Source organism: Nestor notabilis, unplaced genomic scaffold (genome assembly GCF_000696875.1).
Source record: "Nestor notabilis isolate BGI_N333 unplaced genomic scaffold, ASM69687v1 scaffold17210, whole genome shotgun sequence".
In the NCBI taxonomy this organism is placed as follows: domain Eukaryota; kingdom Metazoa; phylum Chordata; class Aves; order Psittaciformes; family Psittacidae; genus Nestor; species Nestor notabilis.
The window spans coordinates 17467-34956 of record NW_009910820.1 but is presented as its reverse complement, the minus strand read 5'-3'; the positions used below and the strand labels follow the sequence as shown (position 1 = coordinate 34956).

General features: G+C 36.9%; 1 protein-coding gene across 1 annotated transcript in view; it reads left to right on the top strand.

Moving 5' to 3' along the window:
• ARID4B (AT rich interactive domain 4B (RBP1-like)) overlaps positions 1-17490 on the top strand; it is a 57584-nt gene that overhangs the window by 25038 nt on the left and 15056 nt on the right. Inside the window, exons 12-16 of the mRNA XM_010011801.1 lie at positions 236-330; positions 1415-1512; positions 1724-1991; positions 3025-3197; positions 12601-12849. Coding sequence (XP_010010103.1) covers positions 236-330; positions 1415-1512; positions 1724-1991; positions 3025-3197; positions 12601-12849 — 883 coding nt within the window. The remainder of the gene's footprint in view (positions 1-235; positions 331-1414; positions 1513-1723; positions 1992-3024; positions 3198-12600; positions 12850-17490) is intronic.

Genomic DNA, 17490 nt, shown 5'->3' with positions numbered 1-17490 from the left:
ATCATTTGTGGATGTTCAGTAATAGATGGAAAAATGCATTATAGGAATTAAATTACATTACTGAATTACAGGGAAAATGGGTTATTAAGACTCTTTGTTTAGTTTCATGAAAAGAAAGTACCAGATGCATGAGGTGGTCAGAGGGAGCCCACAATCCTACACTCTATTTAATAGGGTAGTAGTGCCTATAAAAAAAAACACTTCAAAACACTGTAACAATTGTTTTCGTTCACAGGGACTCCTATTAACAAACGACCTGTATTGGGATATAGAAATTTGAATCTCTTCAAATTATTCAGACTTGTACACAAGCTTGGAGGATTTGATAATGTGAGTATTAATATGAGTATTCCAGAGCCATAAGTTCTCAGGGTGCTGTTTATTTTTAAGTAGTGATAAAGAAGCAATTTACACAGGAGCTTGAGACATATGAAAATTGAATACTAAGGGTACATAAGACACCCTGTAACTGAAAAACATGCTGTAACGGGAACCAGAAACTAATCATATTCTAAATAAATTGCACATCTATTCAGCATGTTTAATTATTGCTGCATAAAATAAGCTGGCATCTGTGGTATTGTAATATTTCAAGAAATGTTTATCTGATAAAGTTGTTACCTCAAAGTGAAAAAGAGTCACTACTGAATAAAATCTCAAAGACAAGTAATCTAGCATAAGGTCTGATGTTCCTATCTGGTTTGGGCACTGTACAGAAGAATGTGTTGACTGGGATTAGTGGGATTGGTCTTGGAGCAGTAACTGAAGCATATGGAATTCATGGCCAAGCAGATTCTGTTACTCCTTTGGACTGGTTCCCGTAAACTTAGCCTGTCAGTTGAGAAGATGTGTTTGTACAGTGACACCTTTCTGATATACAAGAGAGAATCTTGTATTTGGGTATTGCAATAGATCTGCTTTACCTTCACAGATGGTTAGAAATTAGTGTATCACACTGTCAAAAAACGTTGACACCAAAGGGCATATTAAGGACGTAGTGAAAGACCGGTAGCCAGTGTATCTGGTGCAGTAGTGCCGGGCTTGAGTATTGTTAATGCTTTGAATGATTATTTTTTTTCTTTCCAATGTAATTAAAATTCTAATTCTGATAGTTAATAACTTTAAATATAAAATAAAAATGATATACTGATTTTTCTGATCTTTGTATTTTCTTTCCTTTGTTTTATTACCACCTGGAGAGGAAAGCCTGCTGTGGCTTACTGAAATGCAGAAATGCTAAATTGCTTGAAGTAGTTACATTACAGTGGAATACTGGGGGTGCGAAAAACAGTAATTTTATAGATCCTAGGAAATGACTTAGCATTATTTTACAAAGTTGTAAACTTTGTCAACTTAATCTTTTTCTGTGTCTGTGAGGTAATTTAAAAAAACGTGACTTCATTTTCTTTACCAGATTGAAAGTGGTGCAGTGTGGAAGCAAGTTTATCAAGATCTTGGAATCCCTGTATTGAATTCAGCTGCAGGATATAATGTTAAATGTGCATACAAAAAGTAAGTAATAAAGCTATGAGTCTGTGCTAAAACAGCACTAGAATGAACAGAAGTGATCCTATGGTAGTCGTAATATACATAAAGTCCATAACTTTTTGGTTATAACACAGTTTTCTGGACTTTAAACATACTGTTCATGTTTAGCTTCTGCTAGGTAGCACTTTCGTTCTTGAAACAAACTTGCTTATCACAAGCAATTTTTTTCTTTTAGATATCTCTATGGGTTTGAAGAGTATTGTACATCAGCTAACATTGAATTTCAAATGGCATTGCCAGAGAAAGTGACGAGCAAGCCTTGTAAAGACTGTGAAAAAGAAAAAGAATTGAAGATGCGTGAAGAACCAGAGCAGGATGTAAAAGAAATAAAAGTGGATAAGGAGGAGCGCAAGCAGGAGGAAGTAGCAATAGTACAACAAGAAGAAAAAAAGTTAGCTGAGAATGATAATGAAAGTAAAGAAAATGATAAGCCTTCTGTTCTGGTAAAATATTTTAATGTTCACATTATATCCTGCTTATAAACAAGTCAGGTGGTGTGCTGATAAACATGAATTCATGTCAAGATTGAAATCTCCATAATGGATTTAAAACAAGACAAAAATGTGCGGTAAACCTTACTCAGAACAATGCATTTGACCCATATTTATCTGTAGGTGCCAGTTTTAGGGGATCCTGATATCAAAATGTCTGACTTGTTAGGAAGCAGCTTCAACATTCCATTTGTTTGGTGGCCTCCCAGGTCAAATGGAGACTAATTAGTGTGCAGTTTTAACCTGATCTGGGTGATGCATGCTCACAGCTAACTACAGTGCTGATACTTCTATTTTGTGTTTAGCCATGTTTTTCAGCCCTCATAAATCTTGCTTTTACTCTTCTGCTCCAGTGAAACCAGTGAAGCTCTACAGGGGCAGGGGCCATATGATGTACGCAGTGATCTAATGTGGTTCAGTGGTCCAGAGAGACAAATATTTATACCTTTTCAAAATCCAGTGTTGTCTCAGTGGTTTTAGCAAAGGAGTCCAGGGCAATAAGCTGATGTGCTGCACTGTGCAGGTGTAGGAGTTTTCTTTGGAAGCAGTGTAGCTCCTCAAGGCAGCATGCAACATGAGTGTAACACTTCTGTGTTTAAGTGGCAGCCAGCCCTGGTCTGTCTGTTGGTACGAACTCTGGGGTAAATACCAGGTGTGCCAGTACCGATTATCTTTGCATTCTAAATGAAAACATACCATGTGACATGTTTTACCTTAGGAATTGCTTTGTGGTTCAGGTCTAAGAGCAGCATGCCTAGATCATGGTGGTAATACTAGCTAGGATGCTGGCTGCAACTTTGAAGTCTCTTAGGTTTTGCTTGATTTTTTTAAGAAGGAAAAACAGTGGAGGTGCTGTAATTTTGAAACCCTATAGACTAGATTTTTTTTTTCCTTATATAGCTTCAGTGTGTCTTATCTGCCTTTTCTCAAATCCTTTGTATTTTTATTTCACCTTGTAAGTTAACTAAAGGTTTTATTATCCTAGGGAAACAAAAAAAATTTGCCAGATTCTGCGTACACTCAGCCTGATCAAGAAAAGGACTTAAATGCAATCAAAACTGAAGATGAAACCAAATTAGAAGATAAAGAGGAAGAGAAGATTAAAGAAATGGAAAATCCAACAGTAAATGTGGATGCTGAAGAAAAAGAAAAATCAGGGTAAGTTACACTGTTTAAAATCAACTAAGGCATTGCTAAGCGTTCATTAAATTTTACTCTTGTAATGTGAACTTGAAATCAGACATCCCTGTCATGACTTAGACTCTTATCTTCTGGAGACCTGTGTGTTCCTAACTTTGTCATGGTTAGGGCCATTGAAGTTTATGGATTTAAAAAAAAAAAAAGAGAGAAAAAAAGGCAGCTTAATGTTTTACAGGGTCCAGGCCTAAATATTTATAAGCTGAGTGAGAAAAGAACAGATAAACCTAGGTGCCTATTTGATTTAAGGCAAAAATATTGCTGCTATTGCCATTAGTATTTGTCTACTCAATTTTGGTACAAATATATCACAAAGTTGTGGTTTCTAGTTTTTGCTGTTGGACAGTGGTGTGTTATATGTAACATGGGAAAAGATGGAGGTACCTTGTGTTGCTCAGTAACAGCTTTACCGTTGAGAAGGCACAATAATGGCAGGAGTCTGTTGTGCAGTCCTTCAGGAGTTTTGGAAGTGGGAGATTGAAGTAATAGGGATGCTGAGAGCCATGTAATCAATGAATGTGTACAGGTGATCTCTGATTTTCGTTATGGAATGGACATGTTCTCCTATTTCAGTGCAACAAAAAGCCCACAAGTGTTTTTGAATACAAAGGTTAAAGAAGGATGTAGCCAGCATGTTTAACAATTTACATTCTGGCAGTTAGGATCCTCTTAAGGTCCTTTCCAACCCGAACTATTCTATGATACATATGTATGATTTCAAGTGACAAGAACACAGAAATGGCCGTTACAGGTCACATGGAAGGTCTCTTCTAATACCGTATCTTGTCTTCAACCAAACCCAATAACAGATGCTTTTTTTGTGTATCAGGGATGGGTTTTTTTGTACTTAATACCAGCTCTTGCCTGGCCACTAATTTCCTTGTTCATTTCAGCAATCTTTGCTATTCAGTAAATCAGCTATCTTAATCTTCTGTCTAAATATTATTAACTCTTAGTGCTTTTTCTGGCCCATTAAGAGTTGTAGCAAAATGGTATAGTTCAGTATATTGATTTCAGATTCATTGGTAATGATTCTTTATTAAGGGTTTTGGTTTCCATATAAAAATTGTGGAAGTATCCTTCTGCAAAATTTTTTTGGCTTCCTAAATATTTTCAATGAGATTACATTGGCAATTTCTGGAACTTAGAAATGTGGAATACAGAAAAATCAAGTTTAGCTGAACTCAGTTAGAAAGCCTTTTCTCTGTAGGTGTGATTTCATTTGTATCCTATGTGAATTTTTCTTTTTTTAAAAGACCAATTGCTTGAATTGGTTGTATTTTCCATTTCTAAGGTGAACTAGAAGAGTTGTGCTGTGACAGGTTTGCTAGATTTTCAGAACTATTAAAGACTAATAGTTACAATGCTCCTTCCGAAATATATATAACTAAATAGATGGAAAACTTTGCACTTAGAGAATAGCAGGTTTTAAAGTTCCCTATATTGTATGTTTGAATGTATATCAGTTTGTGACATTACTTTGTGTTTATTTCTATACTTGGAAAGTACAGTGGCTTAATACTTACTATGCTGTAGTAAATGGCACATAAAATTATAAGCTGCTCTTGCTTTTCAGTAATCCTTTCTTGTTTTGGTTGGTTGGGTTTTTTTGTCGTTTTTGTTTCATGTGTTCTGTTTTATTTTATCCTGATTCATGTCTGTTTGGGTTATTTAGGACATTGTCGTGGTTCAAGCCCAGCTTGAACATTATGAGTTTTCTTTGGGATTTTTATTTATGAAAATAACAAAAAAAAAAAAGAGGATACTATTTCCTCTAAATTTTCCCTAATTCATCTGATTGTAACTGTTCTTTTCCCTCTCCTTCTCTTTACTCATCCAGTAAAAACTCCTCCAAGTAGTATTTTGCTATTGTGATTCATGAAAAATTATAATGAGTTGCTTAGGATAGAAGATGTAGCTGTAAAAATAGATGTAGGTGGTAATGTGGTCATTACCGGGGTATGTTTCAAGGAATAATTTAAACTTGCAAAAATGAAACATTTGTAGCAGTTAATTGTCTGTAAGCATGTGTAAGCAGCAGAACTATAGTAGAGCGGTTAGTGCTTTCTGCTTCTTCCCTCAGAGAGTGCTAGGAAGTACAAAATGTACTTGTATCAGCTTTAAAAAGGCTTTAAAAATGTCTTTTAGTGTTTAGACCATAAAGGCATAAAGGGATTCTGTGAGCCTGCTGTGCTGGTGGGGACGTTGCACTCCCCTTATCCCCAACTCTATGTGTTAGAAGTGACAAAAGTTATACAGGGGAAGAATGTTGTTGTTAGAGTTCTTAGTTGAACTGAAATGCAAAATGGAAAAAATGATACTTTTGTAGGTGGAAAAATAAGCACACACACAAAAAGAATTACCCCAAATGTAATCCAAATAGATCCCTGTGGACTGAATTTTCATCAGTAAATTTAAAATGTGTTCCTGGAACCTTTTTTTAAGCTGTGGGTCATTTGTCTTTCACAGTCCTAACCAAATAGCTAAAAAAATGAAATCTAATACTGTATAAGGCAGACTTGTAGAGTTTGAATTTATGTCTCTAGGACTTTGGGCATCTTCATGTAGCTTATTTATGTATAGAAACAAGAAACCACGAGGACAAAAAACCTGGGTTTCCTCTTGCTGAATTTCTGTTGGGTGAACTGGATCTAATTCCCAGTTTCTTGATGTCAGGAATTACTACTGGAAGCCAGGTTGTTTATTTTCCACAGGTTTTGTTTCTCTGTCCAACCCCATGTTTCTCAACCCTTTAAGATTCCTGCTACTTGAATAATATGGTCCTTTGTGCACAGACTTTAACAATATGGTGAAGAGGAGGAAAGGCTGAATGTGGTTCTCTTCCTTTATTCCACCAAGTGCCTGTTTCTTGCCTTCTTGTGTCTGTGAACAATGAGAATAGAGATTCAAAGGCAGCTTGCCCCTTATTCTATACATGTTTTTCTTGGTTTTGGTTTTTGGTTGTTTGGGTTTTTTTTCCTGTGGCTAGTGGGAAATGCATGTGCTGTATACAGTTTTGTGCAACTTCTAGTCATAGAAACAGTAAACCAAAAGGCCAGGAATGTGTTTTCTCATTGGTCTGTCATTTTTGTAAAGATCTTGGAAAGAATGGGTTTGTAAACTCATCCTTTTCCCTAATATATCTGAAAAGTATTTATTGTTAGTCGATGAATAAACCAGAAGTTGTAAAATCAAACTTATTTTGAAGTTCCTGATAAATTCATGTTGTGGAAGTAATGGTCTTCAAGTGCAGCACTGCACAGTTGGTGTGATTTTCCTTTGTAGCATCTAACATTAACTGTTGTAAGTATTCAAAGACTCGAGTGAAAGCCAACAAACTGAGAACGGAGTGGCTCTTTTACACAATGAAAAAATGTAGATGGTTGAATGTGTTCCCCAGAGACTGAAGCCAGGAGCCTAGCGGAGTTTTTAAAAGATGTGTGGTTTTTTAATACATGCTGATAAAAGAAAAAGTAAGTCATTAAAGATTTCATAGTAGATACAGTTTGTGAACTGAAGGGTAGGTGAATTGCTAGTTAACCAGTATTATTAAGAAAATCTTTTACTCTGCTCTAAAGCACCTGGGACAGGCCACTGCCAAGGATTTTGTACTAAGCTGGAAGATTAAGTGTTCAGAATCCTGATAATAATTTTTGCTTTCCAACAAAAATTTGCATCAGACTTTTATATTGGTAGTACTTGGATTTTTGAGGTAACCAGGCAAAATTCTTGGAGTGATCCCAGTTAAAGTACAGAAAGACTGCAGGAGGCTTTGTTCTTGTATTTTCCTTCTTTTGGCTGAGGTGCTGCTTTAACACTGACACCAGGAGAGGCTGCCTTCTGTGGATCCTTACCCTGCCCTTTAGCCACCCCGCTGTCATTTTCAGTACTCACAAATAGTCCTTACTTGGTCTTATGAAACTTCTTGAGTTTCTTTCTTTTTCCTTTTAGTTTTCAAGGGGAAAAGAAAAAATTGCTTTATTACATCCTCCAAGGAATGCATGAACAAATGTTCTTAAACAATACTTTAGAAACCTGAACATTTCTGATTGTCTCATACCGCTGGTTAAGGCCTTCATGGTATGGTTTTCTGGGAATTGGTGCTGTCATATTTTGACATTATCAAAAGGGGAAAATGCTAAGCCTCTTTGGCTAATAATCTTGAATGAAATGAAAGCATTAATTCACGTGCAAGGGAAGAACCTTAATCTTAGAGCTGTTATACACATTGTTACATGCAGTAATAGCATATCCCCTCCTTTAAGCAGTAGGAGGGAAGTAATAATAAAAGCAGCAGTTGAGAACTAGGTTAAGATGGGCATTGTTCTTCATGAAGGGTTTTACTAGGGTTTATTACACTTGCAGGGTAGGGTGACTACCTGCTGTGCCTGCTGGTGATGGCTTCTATTTGTACAAGAGTTAAATTTTCTGGAAATACTTGTTGGGGATTTTCTGAAAGTAATTTACAACAGGATTATGTAATAGTCAGAAGCTCCATTTCACATATGGGAGATAACAGATTGTTAGAGGCAATGTTTTCTTCAGTTCCTTATCTGTTAAAATGACATGTCAAAGCTTTCTGGTGGTGAATCTAAAATGGTAGCAGGAAGGTTAAAATGTTTTGGAGTGAAGGAGATTTGTTACAGAAGGCATATCTTCTAGCTTCGGGATTAGTGTTGAGAAATATATCTTGAGATAGCTTTCTTCAGTATGATACAGGTTTATATGGACTTGATTAGTTTCAGACAAGGAAGAGAAATGTGTCATATTTATTGCACATGTGGTGTGAACATCTGCTCTGAATCTGAGACTGTTGGTGTGTATGCAAAAAAAAAAAAAAAAACCAAACTTTTTTTTTGAGACATGTACCCTGAGTAATTTCATTTATAAGAACATATTTCTATGCTTTTATTTGTGATCTGTGTTCTTTTTAAGTATTCCAGCTGCCTTTGTATTGGGGAGGACATTTTGTACAGCCATGTTTTCAGAGTCCAATTGATTTATTTTATTTTTCGTTGTATAGAATATACATCATACATACGTATGATACATATACGTAAGGATTGTTTTAAATACAGCAATAAACTTCGAATGACACAACAATAGAGTGTAGAGTGGCGATGTAAAATGTACCAGTCCTATGTGTGCATGACGTTGAATGGAAGGGAGGTGTCTTTGATGTGGAAAAAGTGGTTCTGTCATTATATTTTACATAACTTATGGTCACTACGGAGGCTATTAACCATGGTAGCTGTCACTGGGACTTATGTGCCTGGGTGAACCTGAAACATTCATCAAATACTAGATGTTTTCAAGCTGAGTGTGAACCAGTGCCATAAAAATGCAAAGTGCTATACTCCCCAGCCAGACTTCTGAACCATCCATTATCCATTTGAGGAATGTTTCAGAAATACTCAAAACCTTGGCTGAATGATTAGAAGCAGTAACATGAGGTCCTTCCATTTGTCTTCTCCATAGCAGCAGATGAAAACACTTGTTAGAGTTCTGTGCTTGCATGGTTCAAGTGTACTGTACTACTCTCAGATGTGACTCAAATCAAGTTAATGCCTTTCGCCTTCTCAGTATGATAGACCATAATTGTGCATTTATTCAGATTTCGTGTGTGTAGACAGCAATCCTTGGAGCTTTTATTTTTAGGGTTGTTTTTTTTTTTTTGAAACTTCAGAGGGAAGACAAATGCTGGTGAATTTGGGGGGTTTTGTTATTTTGTTTAATTAAAGATAAGATTCTAGTGTCATGGCATAAGTACAGTTCTTAATGGTCTCTCTACCTTAAAACTTAATGGCATCTTAATACAGCTGTTGTTGAGAAAGTCAGAGTATGAAGGAGACTCAACAGACTTCCAGCTCTGAATTATGTGAAGTAGAGGTTAAATAATGCTTTAGGATGAGAAGAAGGGAAGGAGGAGGGAAACAAAAATAGAAGCTAATTGCTAAACTTGAGTGCCAGTTACACTGGAGTTTATTTCTGCTAGTTCTTCAATTAACTGTAATGACTTAATTGAACCAATAATTGAAATAATCTTGTTCCTCAAGTTTTAGAATAACTCCTGAAAAAATCATCTTGCATTTGCTGTCTCACCTGCTGTGTGTGCCAGCATGGTGTGTCAGGAGAAGTGTATTGGAGTGGAGTTGGGTTTGCTGCAAGGCAGGGATCCTGGGAAGCAGTTCTAATGCTCCAAATCACACACTGTCTCATAGATTTCAGCCAGGCTTTGTGACAATGCTATGTTTTGTGCCAGACATTGTGGGTTGAAAGACGGTTGCATGATGCTGCAGTTCCTTTAGTGGTAATAGCATGTGCCATTTCATCTGTTAACAATACCTATTTGTTGAGATACTTACTTATGGGCTTGTTGGTGTTAAATCTTTATATTGACTGAGAATGATCTTTCCTATGTGTATTTATAGCCTTTTAATGATTTCACAGTGTCCTTTGGAACTAAGAATTAAGCAGTATTTGTATGATCTAAATGTTTTAATGGTTTTACTTTATTAACAAATATTTTTGCATTTTAATTCATTAATTTCCTGCTTCTGAAGGCTTATGTTCCCACTCCATGGGAGATGGGGTGAGGGTATTCTTTAGTCTGCATTTATAATTGGTAATGCTTTAGAGTCCTTCTGATAAGCTTTCTGGTGGTACTTTGGTTTCTGGAACACAGTTACAGTTGTATTGCTCTCTCTTGTACAGTGTGCACACATCTGCTGCTGCCTTGAGTTGTTCAAATTGTTGCAGCTTTGTGGGAAGTATTGCTTAGTACTGGTTTTGAGTTGATTGTTATTGTCTGCTGCCAGGAGGCATGTTTTTGGGGTGTTTTTCCCCTTCCCCTCAAAATGGACTTTAGACTGAACAGCATTAAAGGAAAACCAATGTTCTTAGGCATATATACATGGACAGGTGAGGTTATGATTGTGCATGCTGCATGGCTGCAATCATGGTTTTCTCTTACAACCTCTGTTTCATGGCAGTTGTGGCTTCTTCATCTGCACTGCCAGGTTTGAGCTTTTTATCGCCTCATAAAACAGTATCTTTTCTTCTTTGCAGCCACTGGAATATGCTTTGGTTTTACCTTTTTTTCCAGGAGATACATGATTATGCTGGTTTTTCTGCTCCAAAATAATCAATGTTCTTTGCTTTTGTTTGGTTTCCTAAAATCTCCAGATTATGATCGCTAACCAAGTTACTCCTTAGAACACTTTTTAATTGTAGCTGTCTCTTCTTCCACTTTGATTTTCATTTCTGACATTCCCTCCAGCTACGTACAGTCTGCTCTTCACATCTACTTGACCATCCACATACTCAACATCACAATGAGGGTTTCTCATCTCTCTTCCAGAGAAATTCTGGTATTATGGAGTCTTTGTAGAATATCTCTTGGGACACAAAGAAAGCCACAGGGTGATTAAAGTAAGAGAGACTTCATAATTGCCAGTGTCTGGAAAAATCCTGAATCTCTCTCATAGGCATGCTTTCCTTTGCAGACATCATTTAAGGGTTGTGCCACTGGTTTGGGCACTGGCTCTGCTCCTGATGCCAAGCTTTTTTAGGTTTTATATGATAATAACTTAAGATGAAACTACTTGGGACTTTTGCTTTAGTACAGCAGAGAGTATAAGTTAAAGGCATTTAAATTACTGTTTGGTGCCTTTTGTTGTTAGCCGTGGAATTCTGTTCAGGAATTTTTCATCTGAGTCTTTGAAGACTTTTATTTGTGGTTTCTTTGGGAAGTGAATTTTGCCATATGATGTCTAGTGAAGTGAGCTTTCAAAGCTCATTCATTTATGTTGCATTTTTAACTGGTGGTTTTAACTTCACTAGCAAATTAGCCCACTAAAATCAAAATCTTGGTCTTCCAGAACAAAACTGTCCAGTCCATGCCATGTATACATGAACAGATATATCTTCTAAATTGGTTTATTTAATACCAAACAGAGGGAATTTTTAGCATTTGTCTCGTGGTGTATGCACATATGTATGGATTTATGCATTTGTGTGTACATGTATAGCAACATTCTGAAGTAATTTCATTAAATCAGTATGGTTATGCTGCAGTTGAATTTAGTGTATTGTTCTGATTTCTTTTGCTGGCTAATTAGATGATAATAGTGCAGTTTCAATTCTACAAAGAAGCATTTGAAGAACGAAAATGCTATTTGATTCTTTTTTCTTTGAGAGAAAGTTTGACGTATCTGAGTGTGTTTTACTGAAGATTTCATGGGAAGATTTAGATTATTAATAGAGACTTCGTGAATTTAGTTTAAATATTGGTGTGAATCAGACTTGGAGCAGTGCTTATCTTTTCATACCCAGTCTATAAGATATACACACATATCTCTTCCATGTCACAGGTCTGTGGTTATTGTGAGTTTAGTGAATGGCCCAAATATGTTCTGTATCACAGGGTGTGGGATTAGAATGGTGTGGGGGCCAATAACACTGTTTTGTAAAGCTATGTAAGATTAAAAGATACTTTTCCCTCATTAACATGTGTTGTCTGCCCTAAAATGGTTGGAGATAATTTTCAGAACACTGAGCACCCCTTAGCTGCCATTGATTGAGGCTAGCAAGATGTGTATGTTCTTAGTACTACTGAAAGTGTGTCCAGATATCAAAAAATGTATTCAAAATTACCTTCTGAAACCTGTGAACAGCTTGTGTATTTATATAGTAACTAAATGCAAGTTTGACTTACAGTTAGAAGACTTGCAGCATAATTGGCAAGGCGTGACAAGGTCATAAATCAGTACAGGTTTCTTGACTTGCTAAATAATCTTGCATAAGGCCTTTTTTTTTTTTCTCTTGATTGATTTGGTTCCCCTCCTTCTCTTCCCCCCCAAAATATGTGGCTTTGGCTGCAGTCACTTCAAGGTGTTGAGATAGAGATATTATTGTAATAAAGCGAGGATCCTTCAGGTGAGCAAGTTTCAAGAAGCACTTGTAAAATTTTTAGGTTGAGAGGTAGAATTTAGTGAACATTGATATCGAGAAGCATGATTTTGAAGTGAAAAAAACCCAATATTTAAACAAAGGGACTGCATGAACAAATCATAGAAAGATGAGAGGTTTGAACAACTTCTGCTCATACAGATTTTGATGGATTTTTTTTTTTTTTTTTTTCCTTTCAATCCAGTCATTTTTGCATCTTAGTCACTGGATTTTGTGTTTATTGCTATATTCTATTTTGCTGATGTTACTCAGCCATAGTGCAGTTTCACATATTTGGAGCCTGCTGTTTCCCAGTCTCTATTGCATCCGCAATATTTATCAATATATGTGGTTTGGAACTGAAAAGCTTATGAAGTATCTCATATTAACTCTACAATTTTTTAAACCTTTCAAGAGATGACACGAATAAGGAAGAAGATGAAGATGAAGAAGAAGCAGAGGAGGAGGAAGAAGAGGAGGAGGAGGAGGAAGACCACAATAACAATGAGGAAGAAGAGTTTGAATGCTATCCACCAGGCATGAAAGTCCAAGTGCGGTATGGAAGAGGGAAAAATCAAAAAATGTATGAAGCTAGTATTAAAGATTCTGACATCGAAGGTGGAGAAGTCCTTTACTTGGTGCACTACTGTGGATGGAATGTGAGGTAACTTGAGTTTTAGTTAGTGATTACTTCTTGAATTAGTTCTAAAATACACTTGTGTATTTTAAAACCTAAATGAACAGACATCTGGAGTCCTAAACTCTCAGTATTGGTGTTCTATGAAGGTCATTGTACTGTATGAATCTATTAGCTTTTTAACACTACATAAATTCAGTACTTCAGTTACTTAGAAAATCATCTTAAAATGACTTGTTCAAAGAAGGCTTCCTTCATTCCCCATCTTATTTTTAGATCTCTCCATAGAACACGTGAGAGCTTACCCTTTCACAAATTCCTCCTCTGGCTATCTTAAGCCAATTTTATCTCAGACAGTATTTGAACAGTGCACTTAGCTGAGTCTGTATACACACTCTTCTCAGCGAAGCAGAGAGTACACTAGCGGTATGGTGTTTAACAAGAGAAGTACAAGATTCTTAGTGGAAAATGAGTATGCAGCAAATAATTGCATTTCATTCAGATCTGTTTCCACCCCTTCCCACCCCTTCCTTCCCTTGTGACTGCCTCAAGCATCCAAACAAAAATTGTCTTAGCCTAATGGCTTCTTATGCTTTCTTACTATATGCAGGAGTGTGTGCTTTTTATTGTCTTTAATATACCATTCATAGAAATATTGAATTATTAATACATTTTTGCTATTTCAGACCATGTTTTCTGCCATTTAAAACTTGAAGCAACTTTGAAAACAGTAGAGAGAACTAAAACTTCTGAGTGGCTTTTAAGCCAATTACCAAGCCTCTTGCTATTTTCCTATTTCAGCGTATCTGCTCATTGTCCTCAGCTGTCATCTTTAAAACTTTGTTAGTGTATTTATAGGTCTTTAAAAACCAAACAAAACCCAAGCCTGAGGCAAGTCTGCTGTACTTCTTACTTACTTATTTTTCCTCTTCTGGAAAATCTGAGGCTCTTGTGACCTTCTTCTGTGATCTAGACTTTGATTGCCATCCTACCTCTGACCAGGACGGCAGGACAAATCTCATTTACTCAGTGCTAGCAAGATCTGCTAGCAAAGGTCACAATTACAGAAGCATGATACTTCTCTCCTTCCCTTGAATACACCTCTTTGCATCTAGGACCACAAAAGCCACTGCTGAGGAAGAACATCTCAATATTGCTGGTTTTGATATCGATCTCTTGTAGAATTTTGATCTACACATATATTATCTACAGGAATATGATCTTTCACATAAAACGTCTTCAGGCAACATGTCTAAGCATAGTGGGTTGTGAAGTTGAGATACTAGGGGAGATGTAGCCTACTTGAGGTGGGATTTGGAATGTGACTAGTATTTCGGTCGTTATTGGGGATGACTTTCTCAGGAGCATAAGTTGCTGAAATTTGCATCCTACTTGCTGAGGATCACTGTATATCATTCCAAGAGGTTTCTTGCTTTTAAACTCTTGGTTTTGAATTCCTGTGGAAACAGAGAAGTTCTTTTCCTTTTTGAGTAAATATTACGCTATTATGCATGCTATGAGCTGAGATGATCAGAGTTTATTTGAACAGTACCACTTTAAATCTGAAGAAATCAGAAGTCAAAAATGAGCCTTCACCTTGGAGATTGCAGCATCCTGGTTCCTAAAGGAGAAATCAAGATTCTGGGGTTTAAACTCTGCATTTTAAACAAATACATGGATTGATATCGGAGACATTTCTGTGACTAGGATATATTTGATGAGAACAGCGTTTTTAGTAAACTTGCACTTACTTGAGAGTTGAGGGGACTCATTTGGTCTTTCTGGTAGCAGGACTTGCATTTATATTCTTACTGGGTGTTTCAAAAGAGCACTCTGAAAGTGGCTGAGAGAGTAGGATTCTTCACTGAAAAATATACCAGTGATTGAGATGTAGTTATGGGACTGTGTGTGGATTCTGCTAAATGTGGCTGATTTTTTTTTTTTTTTTAATACAAGTATAATTATGTAGACCCTTTGATTTGACAGTAAGAGTAGGTAAGCCTGAGCTTTAGGCAGCATCTAAACACTTTGGTATTTTAATATTGTGAAGCCAAATCTTGTATGATATTATAACTTGATTTGGCTTTTAGTCAGTCACAACCAGGAAAATAATTGCCTTACTTGGATAGGTAGCAATTCTCTCCTTTCTTTATTCATTGTAGCTTAATGTTAGTGTTTAGCAGGGACAATTACTGTGACATTAGGTCATGGGATGTGCCGCACTAGGGTTTTCTAGTCAGGCAGGATATTTTTTAATTCTGTCATTCTCCTACCCCTCAAAGTCGATGTTCCCGTTTCCCCTTTCAGTCAGGATGTCATTTAACTGCCTGTTCTTTAAACCTGTAAGTCTGAGCAGGAATCTTAAATAACTGCTGACATTTCTATCACAAGGTAATTTCAGTATTGCTCTGGGATTCAGCATAAGTGTGTGCGTATGTGTGTGCCTGTGCACACACTTTGGGGTACTTGGAATGGAATTTGGTAGACTTGGTATTCATCTTTGTTAGTTTTCTTTAAATGCTTTGTAACCAGTGATGCTAACTACTGTGGAACTCTCTTCCCCTCCCACCCCACCCAAAAAAATGTAGTAACTAGAAAATACAGAAATTGAATATAGCTTAACGGCATTGTACAGCTGCACTACTTTCTGCTAGAGAATCTAGTTGTTAGTTGCTGAGAGGCAGGTGATACTGTACTGTTCAGGGGGGCCTGGCTTGTAGTGAAAGGGAGTGGTAAACACCTCTACCCTGTTAAAGAGAACTCTTTACATTGCCACATGTTAACCAGAAAAAGCTTATGAGAGAAACTGTATTTCTTCTAATGGGCCACTCACGTTCTGAGTTAGGTATGCTTTCCATGGAACTAGAACTACCCTGGGGCTTACAGTGCCAGTTCTTTCTGTCATAATTTTAATTTTCAGCTGCCAATGCAAAGAAAAGCTCATTGTGTAAGTGTTCGAGGTGATTTTTTTTTCTGCAGTGTGTTCCCAGTAATTAAAGACAGAGGGTGCATATTCAAAAAGAGTTTTGGTTGTTTTAGCTCTGTGTGTCATATGGTACAGTATCACAGGACGTATTATACTTGAATGTTTCAAGTGTTTAAAACTAAGGTTTATTATTTTCAACATTTACATTCAGTTTTCTGAAGGAAAGAAAGAAAAGAGCTAATTTCTGTCTTGGTTTGTTGAAGCATTAACGATGTACAAATTTTGTACCTAACAGTAAACCACTGAAATTAAAGGAACGTGTAGCCAACTTTCAGGTACTTGAGAGTAGTGTATACCATGGAGGGGAGGATTAATGAAAAAAAAATATCAGAGTCTTCATCTAATATTCCAGTATTTGGTTATAAGAGTACATCTCCTGGTTTCTTTGATAACAGCAAAAGAAAACATTTCATTTGTCCGTGTCAGCAGATACAGACAGTACACTCGAACTCTTCAGTGAATTTTCCAAGGCTTGCTAGTTCCTTGAGGTCACTTATCTTCCTGAGAAATTGGTACCTTTGGTAGTATAAATCTAGAGGCTTGACAAGTACGCTTTCTTCCTTGTTTCCCCTCTAGTACTTCTGTGGAGGATTGACCATGCAATCTCTGATACTATGTTGTGGTTTATTTTAGCCTGCAGTCAGAACATGTGGATGTAATGGAATCGATACATAACTCTTATGCAAAGTGCCACTTGCATTTTCTGCTACATAGCTACTATTTAATTCTTCGTCTTGTCCTTCCTTCCGTCCTTCCTTCCGTCCTTCCTTCCGTCCTTCCTTCCCATTCAAACCCACATTTCTAGCAGGTATTAATATTAACCAGTAATGCAGAAAAGCTTCTCTCCTTACTGGCTCATCTTTGTCTTTATTTTGGTAAGACAAATGGGATGTTTCTTCTGAAAGCATTCCAGGTTTTCACATGAAACCTTACTTAAAAAAAATAAGTAAATAATAATTTCTAATTAAAACTCTCCTCTTGGTTTTCAAACAAGTCTGTGCATACTCTTTTAGGAACACCTCCACATCTTACCTCCTTCCTCTCCATGCCCAGCTGCTCATTTTAGGGGGCTGATGTAAGCAGGTGTAGAAGACAGCACTGCAATAAAATGACCAAGGTCTTGTGGAAGCACATACTTCTCGTAATGAGAACTGAAGAAATGCATTCAAAACAGTTCTTATTTTCTTTTATTTTGTGAACAGGCTGTCTAAAGCAAGAATAGCAATGAAGTAAGTCTTCCTATTTTAATAAGTTCTGTGAAGAAAGGCTCTAGTCTGAGTTACGCACACTGTTAGATGCAGCTTAGCATCTGGTGTACTGTACAGCTTTCAGGGTGTTTCTCTTGTCTTGCAGTAGAGAAGGAATGTAATTTAGAGTCAAGTTTCAGCTGTGACTTGGGATGTATGCCTTTTGCAAGGTCTGTTTCAGCTGGGGGTCTATTTGTCACAGGTTTTGGCAAACCATATGCATCTGATGTGCAAGTAGTCAAAGAAGCTGTGCCATGCAAATATGTGAAGGGTGGGCATCTGATTCCCCGGAGAAGATTCAAGATTTCTGTGATGCTGAGCCTCCTTGCAGGGTCAGACTGCTGTTCCAAGCAGGAGTAAAGCAGGATATGCTCCAGCCAGGAACTCTGGCTGTCACACACAGGTTTTCAATTTTTGTGCTCCTTGAGATGAGGA